The sequence below is a fragment of the Candoia aspera genome, chromosome 2 (assembly GCF_035149785.1).
Source record: "Candoia aspera isolate rCanAsp1 chromosome 2, rCanAsp1.hap2, whole genome shotgun sequence".
In the NCBI taxonomy this organism is placed as follows: Eukaryota; Metazoa; Chordata; class Lepidosauria; order Squamata; family Boidae; genus Candoia; species Candoia aspera.
Genome location: NC_086154.1, coordinates 59,202,802 through 59,229,424, shown reverse-complemented (window position 1 = coordinate 59,229,424; position 26,623 = coordinate 59,202,802). Strand labels below are relative to the sequence as shown.

Genomic DNA, 26,623 nt, shown 5'->3' with positions numbered 1-26,623 from the left:
CGCCTCTACTCTAACACTTTCCACAATTAAGGGAGAAGTCTCTGCCTCATTCAGTGGGGATTACAGCACAGGCTGCTGGATTTCAGGTCTGCCCACACCAAAATGTGATATACCCAGGTGCTCAGTGCACCTGGCTATGCATTGCAACTCTATAGCGTGGATGAGGATACAGATTTCTCACACTGATCATTAAAGCTTTTGCTCAGGTTGGGCATTGTGCTCTCTGGCTCAAAGGTTGGCGGTTTTCATATACCAGGGATTAAGACAGTTTGGGAAACTTCTCTCACAGGATATAGCAATTTGAATTATGCAACAAAATCTGTTAGTCTTAGCTGTTAGGAGAGTGTTGTGTTGTGCTTTGGATTGGGCTAGAGCAATTTGGGAGACTTCCCAGATGGTAAAATTATTCTTGGGTATTTTATGATGCAAATGCAATTTTAGAGATTTCATATAGCCTCAAAACAAAGAAAGTAATATTAGAATTTCAGTCTGTTTTTCTAGCTTTTGTCCTTGAAGCAGAAGTGGCTCTAGAACTAATTTTGGGCAGCAAAGTGGTGGTAAATAATATGAGTAGGAGAATAGTGATTTTTCTAAACGTTTCTCTAGAGGTAATATAATTAAAATTAATTTATTAATGAAACTGAAGTATGCTTATTAGTGTCATGAGCCAAATCTGACTATAACATTCTTCAGATCAAGAGACTTCTTCTGCTATTTTTTTTCCCAATATGCATGATAGATTAATAAGGTGAATAGCTTGAATGTCTTCAGAAAAGAATCAGAATATGTTGACCTTCTTTCTAAAACTGCAGAGTCTGTGCTCATCATTGGATAAGTGCCAGCCATTCATCCAACAAAAGTGGCTGTTCTGGTTGTGTTGGCAACTCTTGTCCACCTTATACACCTACATGCATCTGCCTTGCTTATCGCATTCTGGATCAATCTTGCAATGGTTCACCATGAGACTCCCTCAAAGTGAGGCATTTGGGCCAGGAAAAGATGGATGGAAAGAGTGCTGCTGCAACTGCTTTCTGGGAGCAAATGAGCCAGGTGGGGAACGGGTGGGCAGACCCTCACACTGCAAGTGGGAGGGCCTTTTGGCCTGCCCTTGGAGACATTCTTTATTGCTCAGACGACAGGTTCCAAACACACTGTGTTAGTGTCTGTGTGTGTAGAATGATAATAAAATTTCAGGGGCATTGTTCTTGGTTAGCAGGTGGAGCAGTGATGCCTTTAAACTGACAGTAAACGGCAGTTCATTTGTTGTTTCTGTCATAGTAGACAGTTATCTCACATGGGCTCTAATTGGTCTGTCTACTAAGTTTAATTGGCATTGGTGAATAACAAATGGATTCTTTATTACAGAAGTCCATGCAGAGGACTTCTACCAGAGAATGTCGACACACATTAATAGAAAGCATCTGTTTTCTCCACTCAGATCTGGAAGACAGATTTGGTAGATATCAAGAATAGCTCATTTGTAGATGCAAACTCTATTATCAAGCTTTGGATCTAGATGTAGATTTGTCCCCTTTTTAAAAAACCTGTATAAATGGAATCATCATTACTCAAGAATAAGTGGGAAAAGAACTAATGTTGTTTATGTAAACTCTGAGTAGTGGCTTGTTATAACTCCTTAGATATGATTGATAGGCAACTAAACAAACAGTAACTATAGTCTTATTTTCAAATAACCTGGGAACAAGTGGCAATTCCATCAGGGCAAAGTTGCCATGAGGATTTTTCTTACAAATGCCACAAACAATTTCCTGGTAAATTTATTGATTAACTTCTGACATGTGAATTGAAACCATTCTTTGCGATCTGAAATTTATTTGATTGATTTGTATCCTATCTTTTTTTGGTACAGCTCAAGGTAGTGTGCTTAACGCTTCCTCTGCACAACGATTATGTGAGATGGGTTGGGCTAAGAGAGAGTGACTGGTCCAAAGTCACCCAGCCAGCTTCAGTGCCTAAGGGAGGACTAAAACCCATGGTTCCCTGTTTCTTGTCTAGTACCTTAATCACTACACTGAAATGTTCCCTAATTCCAGTTTTTTCTCCTATTATGTGTGCACTGAGATTATTTAGTATCTGAGGAATTAGCACATCTACATAGGTGTTTTCCTATCTTTTATGGCTCCATGTATTCCAGGGCTGATTCAGGTATTGTAAACAAAGGAGATATGGAGCTGTATTAAGGCTGTAATTAAGTCATTTACTAAGCTGAACTTTTATTCTAAAGTTTAAGAAAGAAAGTTTTTTTAGACATGCAAAATGAATGAAAGCTAAGCCTTTCTCTGTAATTTAGTTCCTTAGTGACTGTGAGCAAGTTATTTTCTGCCCTTGTTTAATCAGGGCTGCAAAATGGAACTGGGCTTCTAGCTAAGAAATAGTGCTGGTATTATATAGTAGAAATTTCAATTCCAAATAAGCTATTTCCAAAAAGAATAGCAAAATTGTTAAATGATGCATCAGCAAGGGCAATACCAACATAATCTTGTAGATCTCTGCACATTAAAAAATAGGATAGCGTAAGCTTTTATGGACTACAGTCTATTTCATCAGATGCTATACTTGTGCAAGAACAACCTTAGCATGGAACAATTAACCATTCTAATTTTACATTTCTAAATAATACTTTTATCATTAATAACATGGCTTGTTGATTGACAGGAATTATTTAGAGATTGGATGAAAAATGTCTTGCTTGTGCTTGCCATTAGACTATATGATAATGCATTTGTCTACTACTTCAGGGAGAATTTTTAGATTGCTGTAAGACAGATGCTTATAAAAGCTAGGGTTATTTTGTAACATATAAATCAGCTTCTAGTAGTATGCAGTCAGATTACACGGATCTTAAAAAAGCATCTTTTTAAGTGTTGAGTATTGTGTTTTAGCGAATATGAAACATATGATGAACAGATACCATGTCATGCAGCCTTACAACTTGCTTTGGTAGTTCTCTTAATATTTTCTTTCCTTAAAACTGATGTTTTCAACCTGCCAATCTTCAAGATGACTTTTAAGATTGATTTTTTTGCTAGAAATCTCAGGGCGTATGCCAAAGAATGGGAAAGGGATTGGGACTGTACTTGGAGTGTTAGTTTTAAAAATCTTCTCTCCCCCTCATGTCTGTCCTGATGAGAACTATCCTCCGGCTGTTATTTGTTTTGGGAACGGGGAGCTACAATTGACACTTTAGGCAAAATACTGACATCTAATCAAAGAGTCCCAATAAACTTCTGAGGAACCCAAAATTCTCTAGAGCGCAGTCTGAAAAGAGACCAGTAACATGATAGAATGATAGGGCTGGTATTATTGCATTATTTTAAACAAAGCATTGTGGCTCTTTGAAATTTTTTGCCTTCTAATGCCAGTTGTTACTTGTTTCCATAGGTGGATCCAGAGAAATGTCGCTATGCTGTAGGTAGTGTCCTGAGTGAAGGGGAAGACAAGCCATCTGAGAAAGTGATCAACACGTTCCTGAAGTATGGCTTCAAGATTATAAACTTCCCAGCTCCTAGTCATGTAGTCATGGCAACTTTCCCTTATACGACTCCACTATCTATCCATCTGGCAGTGAACCGTGTCCATTCAAGCCTTGACGTATACATCAAGGTTAGTGAGATTGTGAAGCAGATCTTCAATTTTGAGCCTGGAAGTTAAAATTCCATTCTCTTGGCTTTCTGCAGAGGTTATGTATTATATGATTTATTTCTAGTTGATGATATAAATTCCGTTCTCCTTCTGCTATTCAATAAGTGGCAAGCTGTTAGGTGTTTTTTATTTGATAATACAACTATAGTAGTGTTTCTCAAAGTTTCTGCTGTTGTGGACCATTAAATAAATATTCAGAAAATGTGAGAACTATCCAATTAAACAAGCATTCCCTTCCCTATATTGTCTTCAAGAATATGGAAGACTCAGGCATATGAAATGGTAATTATGGTTGCGTTTGCCTTCTCAATGCTTCTATTTTAAAAGGCCTTTTAAAACTAATTTTTGTACCAAAAATAATTCAAAATCAAATATTTATTTACCTCTTGAATATTTTTATATACCCTATGCCACAATAAGAATCTGCTGGCCAAGAATGTTCTTTAATAGAATTATCTGTATACTAAGGGGCTGGGGCAAGTAGATCTCTGGCACAATGAAATCCCTTTTTTAGATATTCATCACTGTATTTCCTATTTGCACTTTTCTTTTGGGGTTGCGTGGACAAGATCACAGCTCTACTTAGCACAGCGCATGTAAATCCATAATTGGCACCTGTAGAGTCTCTTTCCAGTAGGGCACTGCAGACTGCTATTTAGCTCATGGGCTAAACTGAGATGGAGAATTGATGGAGAATTGATTGACTGAATAGCAGTTAGTTATGATTTTGTGTAGAGTTCTGTAATAGTCTAGACATGTTTGCTGTGCTTCTAACATGTTTTGCTTTTATTTTTCCGTGTAATCCCAATGTGAAAGATATTTTGTTACCATTTCTCTAGCTATTTGAGAAAGGTCAGGGGAGAAATCTTGCTAAAGCTGTTTGAAACTGAAAATTTCTAGGACTGATGACATCTCTTTTCTAGAGATTTTCCTGTGTATCTGTAGGTATGTTTGAATATGGGAGAGAGTAATAACGGTTTGTGAGTGAGGAGGGGAACAGTAGGAGCCAGCCCTGTATTCTGTTTGAAGGGAATATCTCTCTTTTATCTCTTAGACATCAGGAACGTTTCCATTCAAATCACCTGTACAGCGTGGCTGATTCTTATGTCCTGTCAGACTAAATCCCCACTGAAAATTTTAACTATAGAAAGCCCATTGCTAAAATCTTGACTCTCACTAAAATGTTTGCCATTTTTTAAAAAGTACCATGTGAGAATGTTTTGTTTCACCACAGTTGAAATTTGGGATTTTTTAATGATAGGGTTTCTTTTGGAAAAGGGCCATTCAGTTAGCTTGTTTACTATCTGTTTCAGATATGGAATCATAGCTGAATGGATACATCCGGGAAAAAGGGATAGTCTGTTTGAAAGGCAAACATTGTTTAAAGGCAAAGGCAGCACAATTCATTTAAACTGTTGAGTAAGCCATCCTCATCCTCTGGGTAATTTCTCTGTTCTTTTCTGCTGCTTGGAAGGCAGGTCATGAAGAAAAAAACTTGGGAACAAGTTTGGCCTGCAATGTGTTTCATTGCTGAGTCATGTGAAGAAGGCAGACCATGAATGTAGACCTTTTTTTTTTTTACCTGAGGCAAATTATGAACTTTTCTGAGGGTGTGTTCTCTCTGCTTTTGGAATAAAGATGGGCTATCATGGCTAATTTTATAATAGCTGCGTATGTGCAAGAGATAGACAAACTGAAGTGGCAGCCTAAATTACTCATTTTGGAATCTGTAGCTGAATCTAAAGTGAAAGCAGTCCAGAAGCACTCACCTTGTTTATGGCAAAAAAACACTTCCGTGCAAATATTTTTCTTCTTTCGCATGGCATACTTATTTATGAAGTGCCTGGGCAACTATCCCAGCCTTGTGAAGAGCTCTGAAATCTGGCTGTGTCTGGCTTTGTGCTATTTTGAAGATTCATGCCAAGCTTAGCATATCACTCCGTGATTTGCATTGGAACTCCCGAAGTCCTTTTAAAAGCAGTAATCTATCTTTAGTTATGCAGTTTGTCCATTGAATAGTTTGTTGTTAAGTTTATTAGTTTGAAGCACAGGTTTTGGATGGCAGCAGAAATGTGCAGAATGTTGTGGAAACCCTTGGTTCAAGCAACTGTGGGGTGTAGTTACAATATTTGCTTATCAGTTTCCTTTGTCCTTGATTGTGGACAATTGTACAAGCTTTGTGATATCTTGAGCTGATAACATGGTAGAGAGGGAAGGGAGGAGAGCTTCATCAGTGTTGCTAAACGTAGGCTTGTTTTGTGGTGCAGAGATGACATTTTGATACTCAAGGAAAGGTCCTGGAGAGAGCATCTGTCACACAAGCACTGAAAACATTAAAACTAAAAAGGGAGCTGCAGATTATGCTGAAAACACCTGGTAGCTTTTTAATGAGAGCTGTTTAATGCAATACATTCAGAATTCTAGATGCTTATGTTTCTCATACTGAATGAAGAATGCTATAAAATGCCATAAATTGAAACTCTCAGCAAATGAAACAGAAATCTCAGACAGAAACTTCTGTTTGCTTGGTGTGTATATCTCTCCTGGGAAGCAGAAACAGGGCAGGATAGTCTTATAAATTGCAATCACCAAAGTGGAAGAGTGTAGAATGAGAAGCAGACTGGGATTAGTGGCATAGTCATGATGGGCACAATAGCAAATGACTCAGTGATAATGTTGTATTTTCTAATTTGTTTTTTAAAATCATTTGATCTGTCAACTATTAATCTTGAAGAAGATTGAAAATGATTCAGGGAATCCCCTCTTCTCACCCCACATGTGATATAGTAGTTTTCTATCTGGGACATTACACTTGTCCACCAGGCACTAACTCAGATTTATTAGACAGATTCCAATTAAGATTTTGGCAGGAATTTGGCAGGGTTTGGGGCCCATGTTTCAGCTCTAAGGTAAACTTAGGTAAAGGTAAAGGTTTCCCTTGACATTAAGTCCAGTCGTGTCCGACTCTAGGGTGCAGTGCTCATCTCTGTTTCAAAGCCGAAGAGCCAGCGTTTGTCCGTAGACACTTGCGTGGTCATGTGGCCGGCATGACTACACGGAACTCCGTTACCTGCCCGCCGAAGTGGTACCTATTAATCTAGTCACATTTGCATGTTTTTGAACTGCTAGGTTTTCATAAAACAGAAGAGATTGTGCTATTTAAGGTCTGCCCAAACTCCACCCTAGAAAGCATATGTAGCACAAGCTGGAGATGCTCAGGTCTCTTAGAATTTACTGGAATTTTATCAGACAGACTGTTTAACTTCTACAAACTAGGGAATAAAATAATGCTGCTCTCCTGCTCTACCGTTAGCTCTTGGTTTAGAGAGTGTGTTATATTGCCCATTCTACAAGTGGCAAATGTATTTACAAAGAAATCTTGCCTCCTTCAATTAAGGGAGCAACAACTTTGTTGTTGGGAGTCATTATGAGTTGGGTGGTATACAAGTTCAATAAAGAACAATACAAGAGCAACGGCAGCCTGGGAACAGAGGTGTCTCTGAAGAAATCTATAGAGCAGTTACTGAAACTAGCAGTTCCACATTCATCATGATAAATGATTTTCCATCCTCTGATATGGCCTTTGGCCATACAGATTTGCAGAGAGTGCTATAAGCTACTTGAGGTCACCCTTGTGGATATTGCTATAGTATCTCCTTTCTGTATTCCAATGAGTAGTGGACATTGTAGAGTAAATTAGAAGAGATAAAACATTATAAACACACTTAGTATTTTTATCTGGTATGCACTTTTATTTAAGTGAAGTACAAGACTATTTTTTGTCTCCCATTATTGCTGGTTTCTTGGGTAGATAGTCTTGCTAAGACCATATTTTATAAACATTAGGATCATTAGGCTTCTTTTTTAAATTTTTCATGACTCTAAGACTTAAGATGGAATAAAGTTAAGAATTCCAGTGGCTTGACAATGTAGCCTGTCTTCATTTATAAACTGAAACATCACTAGGTACTGGCAATTATGTATCTTCAGAAAACTATGATGTATGGTATTATTTGATAATTCCATCAGGGTGTTGGAGGGTTTTTTTTTTTAGAAATGGAAAGTTAATGATGACTCTGACTAGCGCCATATACCTATGGTGATTTTTTTTTTTTTGGTCTAGGTTGCTGGTAAGGGGGAGAGGAAAAGACTCATGCTGAAGAAACTAGCAGCGCTGTAATTTCCTATTTTCTTTCCAAAGCCAGTTATGCCAATGTAGTTCCCTCCTGGCTTCAGAATCCCTTTCTATCTCCTATACTTTAGCAACTTTTAAAAACATGTGGCAGTAGGCAAGAATCCAGGCTCATCACCATCTGGCCATTCTGTTTCACCAGGTTTGCACTTAAGCCCTGAACTGTCAGGTTCTTGTCTCCCTCCCCCAGTGTGAATTACTTGGAATTCTGCATTTTGTTCCTGTTCACATGCCAAAGCAGATGTTTGCAGACTTTCAAGACTGCGGGAGGTCAGCCTTCTTGAGGTATCGTTCCTGAATCAGAGATGTCCTCACATAATCTGGCTGGTGTAGCAAACAGCATCTGCTTCCCTGGCACCTGCTGGAGAGGCAGGGAAAGAAAATAAGGGAGAAACTTCCACAGAAACAGGTGACCTGTGCCCATTTTCCAAAGGGAATATGAGTTGCCATGGAGACAACTTCTCCAAATAGATTCCCTTCACCTCCCCCAAAGCAACTGAGGCACAAGCAAGACATTTTTGCTTCTGGTCTGAAAATATTAATGAGAGACTTTGGTCAGGTGAGCTGAGCAAACGAAGAACCCCTTTCTGCTTCTTCATCCCAAGGGATCTTCAGAACCGGCAAAGAGGTGTATTTCTTCAAAAGGTCCCCATACTAAAAATGAAAAGCAGCTCTGGTTGCCTTTTTAAAAGGAGGAGGAATAATATTTGGTTCAAATGATCAGCTGTCTTCTAGATCAGCAACTTAGCAGCTCATTTCAAAATGGAAGGAGGTGGAAAAAGATAAAAGAAAAAGCAAAAAGCAAGGCAGAATGATGGAAAAAGAAGCAGTTGATGATTGAGGCAGCAGAATATAATCAGCAACAACACATAACTTGGCATGAAAAAGGTATGGGAGACATGTAAAGAAAAATAACAGAATAAAAGCTTAGTGCAGAGGATTAAAAAAGGGAATGAATGCTAAAAAACACTGACGTAGGTGAGGATTATATAAATGATGGATGCATTTCATTCCATAGATGTTATGAGCAGATGGGCAATTTTGGCTCAGGCTAGGAAGCCTGTGGATTAGATGCCAGTCCATAGAATGTAAGAGTTGGGAAGGACTTTGGAGATTTTGTAGTCCAACACCCTGTTCAGGGCAGAATTCTAGTAACTATAGCATCCCTGGCAGATGACCATCCAGCCTCTGTTGAAATACCTCCAGCAAAGGAAAGTCCACCAGCTCCCGAGGCAACCTGTTCTACTGTTGAACAGCATTAATTCATTAATTCATTCAATTTGTGTAGCCGCCTATCTCAAACAAGTGACTCTGGACAGCAAAGATTCATAAAATCAATTACATCAATTAAAAACACAATACAAAAGAAAAATTAAATACATATAGCAGCCAAGAAATATTATAATCCATAAGTATTTAGCATAACTAATAATTAATTGAGTCTTCAGTTAAAACTCACCTGACAACCTCTCACAAACCTCTCTTCTGTGTCTTCAGATCCTCCTCCTCTTCTCTGGACATAATCTCATACTACATTTTCTTCCTCCATACACTGCAACCTCTATACTGACCCATCTTCAGTGATCTCCAATCACCCAGGAACCTGGCTTTATTTATCAACCTGAAAGTGCCATTTTTTCCTCCTCCTCCTTTTCTGAGTAACAACCCCTTTCCCTCTGCCAGCTCATTTCAACTTTTTCTCTCTTCTCATGCGAAACTCTGTTTGTAGAGGAAAAACCCTCTACTTTCTTCCACTTCCTTCTCATCTTCAAGTTATCAGATGCAAGGACAGTCTGCATGTCTGGGAAAGCAATATCATAGGAGGCAGATGCAGTCACTGTTTCCATGTCACATCCCACAATATTTTTGTTGATTCACTTCCCTTGTATTATTACCCAAACACTTTCAAGTAGACTTTCATGTTTAAGTTCCTGAATCTCAGTATACACCCTTCACATATAATGGCACTCACCTTCCCTTTTTGTGTGGCCTGTTCCTTTTGAATAAATTATGTCCTCCAATTCTTGTATTCTACTCGCTAGTTTCATTCTAGTAGGTTTCAGTAATTCCTGATAAAACTTATTTGTATTCTATTCTCCTTACTCTCTTTATAGAGACGTTGGAATCCTTGGATCACATAACTTGACCTATTCCTTCCTGTACTTCCATGCTTATTATAGGTTCTCTGCATCTGTGGTGGATTTCGGTGTTGCCGCTGGTTCTCAGGAAGGAGGGAGCACATTCCAAGGAGGTGGAGGAGATAAGCGGAGGCACAGTCCAAAGAGGTCCAGGATAGCCCCTCCCTAGAGTCTCCCATGTTATTTCCCCTTAGGTTAGGTAGAGTAGCTTTAATCTGGCAAGATTCTGTCTATACAGTGTGATCAAATAAAGAACCAGCGCTTGAATGAACTGACTCTTTGTTGTTCTTGGGCTGGGCCTGACAGCATCCTGCATACCTATTCCAGTGCTGTTCCTAGTATTTGATGTCACTAGGCTCCCTTCTCCCTTCCCCAAAGGATTCAGTTTAAAGTTCTCCAGATTGCAACAGCCTTCCACACATATTCCTCCTAGTTTTTGTGAGGTGCAGCCTCGCCAGGACTCCTTCGTTTCAGAAATGCATCTCATTGTAAAAAATCCCAATTGTTCCCTTTGGCACCCAATTAGTGAACTGTTTGACTAGTTCACTTCCAGTATTTTTCTTTCACTTCCTGGTCCATGCCCTTTGACAGGATGGAATAAAAGAAAGAAAATACCACCTGTTCCCAGCTCCACCCTCTACCTAGCACTGCCTAGTACCTTGAAATGTATTCAGGGCTATGTCTGGCCATGTCATTTGTTTCTTCTTGCATCAGAAAAAGGGATATTGATCAGCAGACTTAAACAGTCTTGGAAGTCTTTCTAGCACACCCTGAATGTCTGCCTGAAGAAGGTAGCACACTTCTATTGATAGGCTGTCTGGCCAACAGATAGTTGCTTCATTCTCTTTTCAGGGAGTCTTTGATCATCATCACTGGTTGCTTGCTTCTGTTCTGGGCAGAGGCAGGAAGCCTTCTCTTATTACAGCTTGTATAGTCCATCCTTTAATCCCTGTAGTCTGTGGCAGCTGTTCTTCATCCAGGGATCTAGAAGGCCACATTTAAGACAATAAACAACTGCATCTTGAGTTGTGTGCAGCTACGGCCAGTAATCTTGCACATTTCATATATAACAGGTACCTATAAAGGAAGAAAACTGGCACCCTTAGTCCAGTAGAAATTTGGTAATTAGAGTTGCAAGTCAAAACTGAATGTCTATTCTGCTGGCTAATGGACATAGTCCCTAAAGAATAGTAGAATTTAGTTTCTTCTATGACTCTGAGAATGGTTTGTCCTGTTCTCATGCTGTGGGATCGTCAGTACCATAGGTTTATCATTACTCAGGATTCCTGTTAATCAGATGATGGGCAATGGCAAAACCATAGTGACAGTGCTGTTTTCTCAACCTAGCCAATAAAGACAATATTCAGAAGGACACATTTCACATTTAAGTTCAGATGAGTTATGAATATTCATAAATCTAATAATCTGGGTCTGCAAGCCTTTCACTGATGAATGATTTCAGAGCTATTACTAATAGAGTTCTATATAGCAGCTCAAACTCCCTTTTCTTCAAAACAGGTAGTTCTATTTTTGTGTGTGCTGTAGACCTAAATTCCTGGGTTTTATTGGAATATAGCTATGGACATTTGTTAGTTTGTCACATTTCTATAGCGCCACAATCAAAAGCCTCTTGGTACACAACATAATCAAACAACATAAAACATCCATTGCTCATACATCCACAGTACATATAATAAGTAATTAGCAAAATTAAAATCATCAGTAGTGACACAATAAGAGCATCATATAAAAACAATCCATATAATAGCATCAAGCCATCCTGTAGGACTTTTACGGAAGAGCTCTAGTTTTACTAACTTTTGTAATCAGTGTTGGTGGAAGTCTCATTTCTGGGGAATACTATTCCATACCATAGGGTCCATTCTGGCTAGAGAAAGTGATTCTGCAAGTATTTTGGCACCAAGTCATATAGGAATTAATAGGCTTAAAGCAGCAGTTTAATTTGCTCCTGAAAGCCTGTTGACAGCCAGTGACATGTAGTCTTGCATATATGCTCACTTTTCTTTCTACACTTTTTTGTTTCTTTTGTTTTTTCCTGTTTCCATGAAACAAAAGCAATACTGTCAATACACAATACACACACGCATGCATGCATGCATATGAGCAGAATATATATTGAGAGACACTGGATTGAAAGAAAATGAGTGTGGTTTTAAAGCTGAAAAAAAGACATCAATAACCTGCACCATACTGATGACACTCATACATGAAAATGCAAATGATCTGCCTACTCTAGTAATGAAAATCAAGGAGCACAGTGAAAAACTGGGACTAAGATTAAATAGAAAGAAGACCAAACTCATGACAACAGGCACAGCAACCAGCCTAAAAATTGACATTGGAGATACTGAAGTGATAGGTATCTTTTGCCTTTCAGGATCAACTGTCTACAGTAAAAGAACCAGCAATTAAGAAATGTGCCACAAACTAGCACTTGGTAATAGCCGCGAAAGCCTTTGAAAAGATACTCAGATGCTAGGATGTGTCTATACCTAAAAAGATCAGAATCGTGCAGGGAATGGTTTTCCCTGTGGCACTCTATGGAAGCAAAATTCTACTTTGAAGAAGCAGAATAGAAAGAGTACTGACACTTTTGAATTTTGGTGTGGATGACTCCTGAGAATACCATGGATAGCCAAGAAAAGAAACAAATGGTTGATAGGACAAATCAATCCAAAGTTCTCACTTGAGGGACAAATGACTAGACTCAAATTTTCATACTTTGGACACATTATGCAAAGACCTACCTTTCTGGAGAAGTCTATAATACTAGGAAAGATGGAAGGAAAGAGAAGACAACCAGCAGCAGCAAGGTGGATGGATTCCATTACAGTGGTAATGGATGCACTATTGGAAGACCTGAAAGACCAGGTTGGGGACAGATTGTCCTGGAGAAATCTATGTGGTCGCTAACAGTCAATACCAACTTGCTACCACATAATCAAACAAATTATAACTGACCTGAGACTTTCAAAACAAGTAGAATAGAACCCCCCCCCCCCATTTTATATAAGAGGAAGTGGAAATGTTTTAGGATTTCTGTATCTATACTCCATCTCAGCATCAAAACAGGAATGGAATCTGTCTGTTGACATTCAAGGTCTTTTAGTAGCTTGAGCATTGTTTATTTACTAGCAGAAAGCTCAATAAATGGTGGGAAGTTGTGTGGAGTAGATCTAGATTGCTCACTTTCACCAGGCTGATTTTTGTACTATGCAGTTTAAGCATCTCTGCTGCTCACTTTAAGAGGCTTGCTTTTTCACTTATCTCACAGCAACCACAGTGAGCCTCGTTGTCCCATACTGTGCACTCATTTTAACAGAAACGTCCATACTTTTGTGCTCTTGAACCCTCTTACATGGGAAAGCAGTGGGGCAAGAGAATCCTCCACTGTTGTAGAACTTGCCTTGGGCAGAGAAGAGATAAGTAACTTACACTGAAGCACAGGCACATTTGTTGCTAGGCAACCCTCTTGTCTAGCAGCAAAGTAGACATGGTGTTCCTTGGTACCTTTTTTCAACTACAATTTCTAAAGGGAAAGGAGCATTTTAAGATTGTCTTTCAGACAAAATATCACAAATTCTCCTAAAATAATGTGTTTCCTACCTCCGTGTCCAACGTCTTCACAGTAGTTCTCTTGCTCATGCTGAAAAAAGGTGGTCAGACCAGAAGGTAGGCAGAGAGGAAGAGAAAGCCATATAATTATGGAAAGACTTTCCTATAGCTGGTGGTTTGTTTGTTTTTTTACTCACAAATTTCTGCAGTTGTTAAACAAATTGTTGACTCAGAAGCACAGATGTTCTGATAAATGGAATAAAGGGGGTAAAAATGTACACAAGCTACTTGAATCCTGCCAGTCCTCCATCATGAGAAATGATGAAGTACATAAGAAGTGAGTACATCATGAGAAATGCCAGGCTGGATGAATCACAAGCTGGAATTAAGATTGCTGGGAGAAATATCCACAACCTCAGATATGCGGACAATACCACCCTAATGGCAGAAAGTGAAGAGCAGCTAAAGAGCCTCTTGATGAGGGTGAAAGAGGAGAGTGCAAAAGCTGGCTTGAAACTCAACATTAAAAAAACTAAGATCATGGCATCTGGTCCCATCACTTCCTGGCAAATAGAAGGGGAAGAAATGGAAGTAGTGACAGATTTTATTTCTTGGGCTCCAAGATCACCGCAGACAGTGACTGCAGCCATGAAATTAAAAGACTCCTGCTCCTTGGGAGGAAAGCTATGGCAAACCTAGACAGCATATTAAAAAGCAGAGACATCACCTTGCCGACAAAGGTCTGTATAATCAGTGCTATGGTATTCCCAGTAGTGATGTCTGGCTGTGAGAGTTGGACCATAAGGAAGGCTGAGTGCTGAAGAATTGATGCTTTTGAACTGTGGTGCTGGAGAGGACTCTTGAGAGTCCCTTGGACTGCAAGGAGGTCAAATCAGTCAATCCTACAGGAAATCAACCTTGACTGTTCATTGGAAGGACAGATATTGAAGCTGAAGCTCCAATACTTTGGCCACCTAATGCGAAGAGAGGAGTCACTGGAAAAGACCCTAATGCTGGGAAAGACTGAAGGCAAAAGGAGAAAGGGACAGCAGAGGATGAGATGGTTAGATAGCATCACCAATTGCAATGAACATGAATTTGAGTAAACTCCGGGAGACAGTGGAGGACAGGAAGGCCTGGCGTGCTATGGTCCATGGGGTCACGGAGGGTTGGACACGACTTAATGACTGACCAACAAGTTCTTCCTAGCTGCCAACTTCTCAAAATATCAGGACATAGAATACCATGGAAAACTTTCCTTTCCCGGGATGAACATTTTAATGACACTGTGACCAATATTAAAGTGTGACCTGCCATTTCAGGGAGCATTTAACCGTTTTCTCAGTTTAATTATTTCTCTGTGACATCAGAATGCAAGCATGTAAGCACACATGCAGGGCGTAGGAATATCTCAGCAAAACAGAAGAAAGAATCCCATGCTTTTCATTGGAAGGTCTGTAGGACTCTGAGAATTCTGCCTTGTGGCAGCTTAGAAGGTGTTTTTAATTGCTCTATGGCAGCGCCTGTCACTGCTCTCTACTAAGAATGCCATAATTCCAAGCCATATTTTGTTGGACATCATCTTTTCTTCAGAGTACCATTTATTTTATGAATCTGTAGCCAATTCTGCACTTATCTAACAAGTCTGTATTATTTTTTTATGTGGATTTGACAACAGTTGGGTTTAGCTGTTTGAACTTTTGAGCTTCGGTTTTCACTGTTGGCCCTTAGTTTTGTACACCAGTTTTAAAAAAACTGCCATCCTGTTTTTGCTCATCAGCCATCAGGTATTTTTATGAAGCCTTCAACAGATAACACTAATCTTATGCTTTGGAGTTGTATTCCAGAAACTCAACAATAGGCTTGTTTTTTACCTCAGAACAAGATCAAGCACGTAGTCTGTGGAAGTATTGGCCGTGAACCATCTTCCAATTTTCACTGATGTTTATATTTCCACAGATACTTAGTGACAGACAGTTGTCAATGGTTTTTAACCAACAGGCTTCACAATGGTTGGCACCCCAAGCTACATGTCAGTTCACATCAATCTGTGAACTCTTAGTAACTGCTTGTAATGGTGTTTTTTAACAACTGCAACAAAACCTTTGAAAGATGTCTATAGTCTGGTGTAGGATACAGAGCTTTGTTGAATGATTTAATACGGCTATTGCAGGAAAGGCTTCCTTCTGTATGTGATATGTACTTAGTGAAATAGGTTTTTGATTGACTGTCACTTCTGTTAATATTTGAAACATGTTGAAGGCTAGGTGGTAGCAGGCAATAGGTAAGAACTACAATCCACATCTGTCCTAATAGGAAGAAAAGCTGGTTATTCAAGAAAATAAGTTATTTATAATTATCATCCAGCATGTGTTGCTACTAAAACTTAATATTTCTGTACTGCATTCTAAAACCCAGAGACTGGTTGTTGAGATGTCATCCATCTTTGATTCATTCTGATATAGATAAGGTTTTCTTTAAAAAATGTTAATTTCAATGAGCATTTTCTATCAGTTGCCACGGGGAGAATATATGTTGTTCAAGGTTAAATTGTTATGTTCTTGATGTTACCTAGCTTGCTAATGAAATGTCTGCAGGAAGAAAAGCAAGCTCAGAGAACTCCAGAACCCATCTTTCTGTCAGTGTTGGTTGCCCAGCCAACTGTAAATTAATTTACCAATCTGAGATCCTGTTTCCCTCATTAATGCAATCTGTGGTAATTGCTTAAATAAACCTGATACCCTCTTTTGGGCTGCCCTTGACATTGGTTCAAAGACTTCAGCTAGTACAGAATCAAGCAATTTGATTTCTTTCTTTTTAACATTTAAATAATCAGTGATCAAGAAAAATTAAAACTAAAAACATAAAAAAAAACCTACACAAAAGTGAACAAAAAAAATCACATAGTGGGGAGTTTATATAAATGCATTTATAAACTTAAGGAGTGTGGAAGGAGAGTCTTGCCGTGGTCAGTGCATGTCTCTCCTTCCCCTCTCTTCCAGGTCTCTAGTTCTTCCAAAGACTGAAGGCTCCATCCATTCACCAACCATAAAAGGATGTGGTATGGGTATGTCAGAGGAAGGAATTGTGTAGGTACGCATCAATGTGGAAAGTAAGCAGGAACAGTGGAATCCGCAGGGTATCTGAAGTTGCCAAAGATCTCCAAAGAAGAAGACAGCCTAGCCAGACCTCAGAAGAGAAGAGCAATGCATGTAGTGGCTGGGTCATGAACGACAAGTGATACTTCCATGGCAGTGGCCTCAAAAAGGACTTGAGACATCAGAGGTGAGTGACCAAATGGTAGGTTGTTGGTTGGAGACTCAAGAAGGCTGAGGGACAAAGACCTGGAGAGTTGCATGGCCTGGAGAATCACAGGCACAACAGCAGCTCCATAACCACATCAGCAACAGGAGAAGAAGTCCTAGGGGCCAAAAGATACCAGAAGGTCAACAGTTCCTACCAAACAGCAATGGCCAGCAAAATGTTTTGCCACTGAAGAACCCAGCAGGGGCCAAAAAACAATTGAGGACTTTCCTTAGCTTAGGCTGAAAACCCTTTGCTAAGAAAGAAGGAAGGAAGATAGCCTAACTGAGAAATAAGGAAATACGGGCACATAAAAATAGAAAGTAGACAAAGAGTGTAGAGGTGCCTAGAAATGGAAATAAGCCATAGATATAAAAATAAATAAACAGGTATAAATATGTAGAAAAAGTAATGAAACATAGACATAACAATAAATAAAACACCTACCTAGAAATAATACAGTTAGAATGAGTATAAAATCAACATTTGCTTTTCTATAGTAGGTCTTTGTTTTTATATAATTAATCGTCCCCTGCAAAATTCATCTGAAGTGAGTCAGTAGGCCACCTTTCTTTCTCCTCTCATTAATTACAAGCTAGATCAGTTGCCACCCCCTCAAAAAATCTAAACAAAATAATTAAATGGCCAAAGTTCCATGGGCAAATGGTGGAGCAGAAAGAACAATACTGGGCCCTGATCTGGCTTTGCTTTTCCCTGCAAATGCAGTCCGTGTATGTTGAAACTGGGTAGCGTAAGACAATGTTACAGAGCTCATCCCAAGACTCCCCTGCCCCCCCTGCCCCTGCCAGCTCTTAGTATTGCAGTTTAATTTCTGACTCCCCCCAGAGCTCAGCCTCCTTAAGTCTTGTAGTGCCCCAGATAAATTGGCTACTGAAGGACATCATGTGAAGGTTTCCAAGGAGTCAGAACCTCCTGGGAATGTCATAATAATCCTTTCACTCCAACAGTAATTGCTCTGGTTGGGGGCCCTGTCTGGAAAGTTTCTCAGTGATAAAGAACTTGAAGTCTGTTTGTAGGATCTTTTATAACAAATGAAACAATTGGGTCACTGGCTTCTTTGGAAGCAATAGTGGCATAAAAAATAATTAAGTGTATAAATCCCTTCTGTCATTTTATCAGTTTGTTTCAAACCTGGACAGCTGCTTGTCATTTTCTAGGAGTTCAGCAATAATTGAGAGATCACAGCAAAAGACCAGGATTCTGATTCCAAAAGATCAGCTGTACTTTACTATGGTGCTGTGGACTAGCTGAAGAAATTATATGAACAAAGCATTAGTGGTTTTTAAAAATTTGATGTCTTATAGTATCAGAGATTGATAACCTATTTTTAAAAATTCACAACTTGAGTGCTTTTATCTACCTAAATTCCTTAATGACAAGGTCTGGATAGCTGAAATGATGAAAAAAGAAGAGAAGATTCTTCAAAGTCCTGTAAATGTTTTGGATTGAAAGAAACATTTCCAAGCCAAGCCTGTACAATGTATGAAATGAATAGAAAGGATTTTTCCTTTGTATGCCATCATCAGGTTGTTAAGGTTATTTGACTGTATTTATATGAAGACACATGCAGAGACAGAACAGTTTTAAAGTGAAGCAACCCTCCCAAGGTTTTGGGTTCCTCTTGTTATCCAAAAATATGGGTTACCGAATGCTTTAGTCATATTCTTTCTTAAAACTTGAATGCAGAATTTGATAACCTTTTAAGCAACAGCAATAAAAAAGACAGGATGTTATACCCAAAAATAGCAGAAGGTGGCTGCCTTTTTTTGCCAATTGACAGTGGCAGTATCAAGCAGGACTCCAAGATGTATACAGTTCTAAAGTGCTGTATCCTGGCCATTGTACAATGCCCAAGAGAGCGCTGCACATCCAGGTTGCTGATTCCCTCTGATTTGACATAGCATTTCCTTTTTTCATAAGCTGGGTTCATATAGTAAATAATAATACAGTTTGGTTTTGGCTTAGCAGATTTTACTAATCGACCCTTATGGCTTAGTATTGTGGGACAATGAAGTTGTTATTGAGTGTTCAAGAAAGTATGGATAAAAATATCCTGGATTTATGTTACTGTGGATGTAGCCATAGAAAGGAAAGAGAAGGGATATAATACTCTATAATTCAGCCAAACCTAAAACATTTTCCCATTTCAGTAACAACTTCTGTACCTCCTGGCCAGTTAGTTCCATTCAGGTTCTGAATATCACCAGGCGGTAGGGCTGAGTTACTCCTTGCTAGGTAATGAAATTATCACATAAATGGATGGTCCCAGAACTGGGTAAGTAGAGGGGGAAAAATGCACACATTTATCCTCTGTATATGAGAGACAGGATTAAAACTAACAGATTGAATATGTTTCAAGATTGACTGCTTTGCAAATCTGGATGATTTCCAGTTTGGATACAGCAAAATAACTAAAATCACATAAAGCCTTCAGAAACAAAAAGGGAGAAAGGTAGGCGTGTGTCAATGTTTTTCACCTAGTTAAATTAGAAAAAGAGGTAGATCTTTTAATTTAGTGAAATATATCTGATTAGTAGGCCTAAACAATTTCCAGTTGATATTTATTTATCCATCCAAATTTAGAGGCTGCTTGACTCCTTAGTTACTCTGGGTGGCTTGCAAATAAAAAAGAATATACTGTATAGAGATGCAAGTTTATTTATTTATCTAATTTATCCCCGCCCATCTCCTCCCGTCGGAGGCCTCTGGGCGGTTTACAACAAGTGATTAAAGCCATCAGAATAATACAAAAAATAAAATACAGTAAAAATACTATAAATAGAAATAAAGAATAAAGAATAAAAAATCCAAGCGATGAATCATCTAAAACAGTAGAAGTGTGGGAGGAGTGGTCTATAACAACCATCCCCATGTAACTCTATTCCCCTCTCCACCCCAAGCGAGGCGGCAGAACCAGGTCTTCAGACTCCGCCGAAAGGCCAGGAGCGATGGGGCCAATCTCACCTCCGGGGGCAGCATGTCCCACAGGGCGGGAGCTACTGCGGAGAAGGCCCGCTTCCTGGACCCTGCCAGATGAAATTCTTTTACAGACGGGGTCCGTATCATGCCCTCTCTGCACGATCGGGTGGGACGGGTTGATGTAATGGGGAAGAGGCGGTCCCTCAGAAAACCTGGTCCCATGCCATGTAGACCTTTAAAGGTGATAACCAACACCTTGAATTGGACCCGGAAGCAAACTGGTACCCAATGCAGCTTGCGCAGCAGTGGTGTTACATGTGCCCTTCTGGGGGCACCAAAAACAGCTCGCGCAGCTGCATTCTGGACTAGCTGAAGCTTCCAGATACTTTTCAAGGGTAGCCCCATGTAGAGCGCATTGTAATAGTCTATCTGAGAGATAACAAGGGCATGAGTGACTGTTCGAAGGGCCTCCTGGTCCAGGAAGGGGCGTAACTGGTGCACAGCATGTAGCTGCACAAAGGCTCTCCTGGCCATGGCTGCCACCTGCTCTTTGAGCAGGAGCCGTGAGTCCAGGAGGATCCCCAAGTTATGCACCGGGTCTGTCTGTGGCAGTGCAACCCCATCCAGAACCAGAGATGTTAATGTCCTGGATACAGAAGAACCATTAACCCACAGCCACTCGGTCTTACCAGGGTTCAGTTGAAGCCTGTTGTTCCCCATCCAGGCCCCCACAGCCCCCAGACACTCAGGGTGGTCACGGCATCACTTACTTCACCCGGGATGGAGATGTACAATTGAGTATCATCAGCATACTGATGATACCTCATCCCATGATGATGGATGATCTCACCCAGCGGTTTCATGTAGATGTTAAAAAGGAGAGGGGAGAGTACTGATCCCTGTGGCACCCCACAAAGAAGAGGCCGCGGGGCCGATCTCTCCTCCCCTATCAACACCAATTGGGACCAGCCCTGGAGGAAGGAGGTGAACCAGCGTAAGACTACGCCGCCCACCCCCAACTCCCTGAGCCGCCCCAAAAGGATACCACGGTTGATGGTATCGAAAGCCGCTGAGAGATCAAGGAGACCGAGGATGGATGCACTGCCTCCATCCGGCTCCCACCAGAGATCATCCATAAGTGCGACCAATGCCGTTTCTGTCCCATAACCGGGCCTGAAACCTGACTGAAAGGAGTCTAGATAATCCGTTTCCTCCAGGACCCTCTGGAGCTGCAAAGCCACCACTTTCTCAACCACCTTACCCAGAAAGGGAAGGTGGGAGACTGGATGAAAATTGTCCAGAACAGTAGGGTCCAGTGATGGCTTCTTGAAGAGGGGGTGTACCAACACCTCTTTAAAGGCCGCCGGAAACACCCCCTCAAGGAGTATTAACCATCACATGGACCCAACTACATGTGACCTCCCGGCCTGCTTTTACTAGCCAGGAGGGACACGAGTCTAGATGGCATGTGGTGGCATTTACTGTCCATAGGATCCTGTGCACTTCCTCAGGTCCAACAGGGTCAAACTGCTCCCAGATAACTGGGTAAGCCTGTTCCCCTGGTATCTCTCCAGACCACGCCTGATGCCTGGAGTCCAACTTGGAGCAGATCCGAGCAATTTTGTCCTGCAGATGCTCAGCAAATTCCTCTGCACGGCCCTGTAGGTGGGTCGCTGAACCCAACTTCCCCAAAAGGGATCGAGTGATCTTAAACGGCTGTCAGGTGGCATTCTGCAGACGCAATAAGAGCGGAGAAATATTGACGTTTCGCCGCTTTTATCGCCACAAGGTAGGCCTTAATGGCGGCTTTTACCTGTGTTTGGTCGAATTCAGTCTTTGTCTTCCTCCAGCGGCGCTCTAGGTGTCTCTTAACCCTCTTCAGCACCCTCAGCTCCTCCGTAAACACGGGGAGTGCCGGGTTCGCTGAGACAAGAGGGGCCGCACAGGCTCAATCCTGTCCAAGGCCCCGGCCGCCTCCCTATTCCAGGCTGCAGCGAGGGCCTCTGCTGGACCGTGCAGCAGATCACCGGGTATAACCCCCAGCTCCCTCTGAAACCCTAGCGGGTCCATCAGTCACCGGGGGCGGACCAATCGAATGGGTCCTACCTCCCTGCGGAGGGGGGTGGCATAAGAGAACCTCAGGGCCACCAGGGTATGGTCTGACAATGGGGACAGATCTATCTCTCCCCTCAGATCACATTGCCACTGCTCTGACAAGAAAACCAAGTCTGGGGTGTGACCACTGTCTCGAGTCAGGTCCCGAATTATCTGGGACAGGCCCATGGCTGCCATGGTAGCCATGAACTCCCAAGCTGCCTCTGAGGCACGCCCCAGGGTTGGCAGGTTGAAGTCCCCCAGAACCATAAGCCTGGGGAACTCCACTGCCAGCCCCGAGACGGCCTCAAGCAGCTCAGGCAGGGAGGTTGCCACGCAGCAGGGAGGTTGGTACAGCAGCAACACTCCCAACTGTTCTCGGGAACCCAACTTGAAGAACAGGGTCTCACAACCAGCCACTTGTGGAGCAGGGCCCCTGAAGGCCACAAGAGACTCTCAGATAACAACAGCCACCCTTCCTCCCCTGCCCTGGGATCTCGGCTGGTGCCATACCGTAAACCCAGCTGGGCACATTTCCGAAAGTGGCACCCCCCCTTCCTCGCCCAGCCAGGTCTCGGTAATACATGCTAGGTCTGCCCCCTCCTCAGTGATCAAGTCACATATGAGGGGGGCCTTGTTATTAACTGACCTGGCATTAAGAAGCAGCAGCCGGAAACCAGGGCCCCTATGGATCTGCTGACCAGGGCCTGGGTCTGAGTGCAAAGGGCCGGAACACGCCACCGGTAACAAACACCGGGGGCGTCTTCCCCGAAGATGGCCCACCCTCCGGCTCCCGCCATAACATCCCCTACCCGTCACCACCTCAATAATGAGCCCTGCCATGTAGCCCCCAGTGACTCCTGATCCATTAGCCCCCACTCCTGGACCTCGGGAATCTCTGGCTCTAAGTAGGGCTCCCTCCATCCATTCATACATCCTTATTTACAATCAATCTCCCACAGGGTGATGGTAGGCCCTCTGGCGGACCAGCTTCCGCTCTCAGCGCCGTCAGAGCCCAACCCTCACCCTTCCATTCGCTATGCACCCCCTCGAACTCTCTCACTGCTCAACAGGGGGCACTAATTCATTCTTCACCCAGCCCCTGTCTCTCACTCGAGGTGAGTGCCCTTTCACACAAACACACTCCCAGACTCCCCTTCTCGTCTCTCACCCTGGGGGAGAGTCTGTCATTCACTCTGGAGGGCCCTCACAGCTTCCAGCTGCCTCAGGGGTGGTTGGGGGGGATGGGTAACTTTTTTTTTTTTTAAACTCCTCACCCACATGGTCTGCTACCCCAAGGCCAACAACTGGTCGCTTCTTCTCTGGCGCAGCCCAGAGTCCACTACTGCACCGTTGGCCCAGTTCGCTGCTGGCCTGGCCTGCCACCGCGTCGCTGACCCAGTCTGCCACTGCGCCGCCGGCCTGGTCCGCCGCTGCAGTGTTGCAGTGCCAGCCCAGTCTTCTGCTGCGCTGCCGGCCTGGTCTGCTGCCGCCCTGCCCGGTCCGGTCCGCTGCCGCGCTGCCGGCCTGGTCCACTGCCACGCTGCCGGCCCGGTCCACTGCCGCGCTGCCGGCCCGGTTGTAATGGTTGCCTATCCCAAACAGACTCACAAGAGGTTACTTAAATGAAATCTGATTTATTAGGGAAATTATGGCAGATACAGAGAAAGCTGAGAATGACTAAAAGCGCGCCAAATACAAACTAAAAACCCTCGGCTCCAAACGTAATCCCTCCCCCCTACCAGCCATAGCAACCACCCCCCTCCCAGGTGCTGGTAACCATTTTCCACACATCCTGGGAAAGCAACCTTGAACACATGAGATAACCCAAATACATTCCAACCCAGCGGCCAACAGATAACAACTCCCTGACGAGGAATCCTCCTCTCTCCCGAGATCAAACACGTATCAGCAAATGACATGAGAAACGTTACGATGTATCAAGCACATTGAAACGGTGAACATGACACTGGTCTGCTGCTGCGCTGCTGGCCCGGTCCGCTGCTGCTCAGCCCGGTCCGCTGCTGCGCCGCCAGCCTGGTCTGCTGCTGCGCCGCCGGCCCAGTCCGCTGCCGCCCTGCCCGTCACAGTGCCAGCTTGGTCTGCTGCCGCACCACCAGCGCAGTCCTTTGGGGCCCGCCTTTTTGTTAGGGCCCAACCGAGCTCGCCACACCTCACCGCCTGGTCCACTGCTACCGCTCCCATCCGCTCCACTCCGGGGGTTCTACACCCCCCAGTCCGTCCAAGGTGGGTGCGGGGGGACCAGAGCGGGGTGGGTGTGGGTGGGGGATCAGATGCTAAAAAGCTATTAATATAAAGCGTCTTCCACCTGAGGCAGTGACTGGTGTTTGCTCTCGGTCGCCATCTTGGTTTTTTTTTTATCTGGGCCCCTTTCAGTTAGGTTTCAGGCCCGGATATGGGACAGAAACGGCATTGGTTTCACTTATGGATGATCTCTGGCGGGAGCGGGACAGGGGTAGTGCATCCATCCTCGGTCTCCTTGATCTCTCAGCGGCTTTCGATACCATTGACCGTGGTATCCTTTTGGGTCAGCTCAGGGAGTTGGGGGTGGGCGGTGTAGTTCTGCGCTGATTCACCTCCTTCCTCCAGGGCTGGTCCCAATCGGTGGTGATAGGGAGTGAGAGATCCGACCCTCGACCCCTCCTTTGTGGGGTGCTGCAGGGTTTGGTTCTCTCTCCTCTCCTATTCAACATCTACATGAAACCGCTGGGTGAGATCATCCGTCACCATGGGATGAGGTATCATCAATATGCTGATGATACTCAATTGTGTGTCTCCATCCCGGGTGAGGTATGTGATGCTGTGACTGCCCTCTCTTGGTGCCTGGGGGCTGTAGGGGTCTGGATGGGGAATGACAGGCTTCGGCTGAACCCTGGTAAGACCGAGTGGCTGTGGGTTAAGGGTTCCTCCGTATCCGGGACTTTGTCATCTTTAGTTCTGGAGAGGGTTGCACTGCCCCAGACAGACCCAGTGCATAACCTGGGTGTCCTCCTGGACTCACAGCTCCTGCTCAAAGAGCAGGTGGCAGCCGTGGCCAGAAGGGCCTTTGCACAGCTTCGCGTTGTGCACCAGTTAGGCCCTTTCCTGGATTGGAAAGCCCTTCAGACAGTCACTCTTGTCCTTGTTATCTCCCATATAGACTACTGCCTTCCTTGGAGTCTTACCTTCTCCAACTAAACATACCCAGCAGCTCCAATCTTTCTTCATAATTTTTTTCCTAATAGCCATCTTATTATCTTGGTTGTTCTTCTGTGGACCCATTCCAGTTTGTCAATGTACTTCCTAAATTGGAGCACCTAGAAGTGAAAATATTTTAGGAGTGTCTGACCAATGCAGAATGTAGAGGAACAGTGACTTTCTGTTAATGCAGTCCTTCTATTGATTTAGTCAAGGATTGGGCTTGGTTCTTTTTTACAGCTGTTAGAGTTCACATGTCCAGCTTGTGATTTACCAAGACGCCCAGGTTTTTTCAAATGTATTGCTGCCCAGTATGGTTTCCAGTTCTGTCTCATGCCTTTGATTTTTCCTACCTAAATATAGAACTATACTTTTATCCCTGTTGAAATTCACTTGCTGGTGTCTGCCCATTATTTTAGCTCTAGCAAAAAAGGAGATCAGGAAATCAGGCATTTCTGTAACTCTAACCAGCAAGACCCTTTCTGAACAATTTCCAGCAGTACAGGTAGTCCTCACTTGCTGACTGCCTTGTTTAGAGACCATTTGAAGTACGATAGTTGGGGGAAAAAAGGCTTAGTGACCAATCCTCGCATTTACAGCTGTTGCAGCCTCCCATGGTCATGTGATCACCATTCAGGCACCTCACAACTGGTGCTCATTTACGACCATTGCAGTGTCCTGAGGTCATGTAATCACCATTTGTGAGCTTCACAACTGGCTTCCAACAGCAGAATTAATAGAGTGAAATCGCAAGTCACAGTCACATGATGTCTCAAGTAATGACAGCAGTGCTTCACTTAACGATGGAAGTGGAAGTGATGTAATTCTGGCATGGTTTCGTGATTTTTTGCTTAACAACCGTAGAGCTTAGCAGTTGAGTTGCTGGTCCCAATTGTGGTTGGTAAGCGAGAACTACCTGTATGTATGGCAGAAAAAAATTCAGATTAGAACTCCCACCAGTTATTCAAATGATAGTTTAAGGCAACTTTGATATAGAAGTTTCCAAACATGTTGAATTAATTAATTACCTAACAAGACGTCCACTACAGAGCAGACCACTTTTACCTCTGAAGATGCCAGCCACAGTTGCTGGTGAACTGTCAGGATACCAAAGAATTAGACCATGGCCTATTAGCCTGGCAGCTCATTACCACTGGAATGCTGAATTAATGTTTGGATTATATTTGAGTGACCTTATGACTTTGAGGTGAAGGTTTTTATGTGTTCCCTCCTTAAAAATAAATCTGGAATTTTTTGAGGGGGTGGAGAGGCAGACATTTGAAGTATTCCTCATGACTAGAATTATATTTAGGGGCAGTCTTTGAAAGGGAGCTGAATAGAGAATTGGATTTTGTTTAATCTGGAATACAAATCTTAAAGTATGATCCTCAGAGCCTCTCTAAATGTTACCATTGGACTTTAATTTTTAATGTTACAAAAGGGGAATATTATTAAATATACAGGCTAATTTAATTAAACTATATTTAATGCTATTTAATGTTTATTAAATTTAAATTGA

At 42.5% G+C, this 26,623-nt stretch overlaps 1 protein-coding gene across 1 annotated transcript in view; it reads left to right on the top strand.

Annotated features, from left to right (window-relative positions):
• TEX264 (testis expressed 264, ER-phagy receptor) overlaps nt 1–26,623 on the top strand; it is a 184,932-nt gene that overhangs the window by 60,811 nt on the left and 97,498 nt on the right. Inside the window, exon 5 of the mRNA XM_063291934.1 lies at nt 3,403–3,624. Coding sequence (XP_063148004.1) covers nt 3,403–3,624 — 222 coding nt within the window. The remainder of the gene's footprint in view (nt 1–3,402; nt 3,625–26,623) is intronic.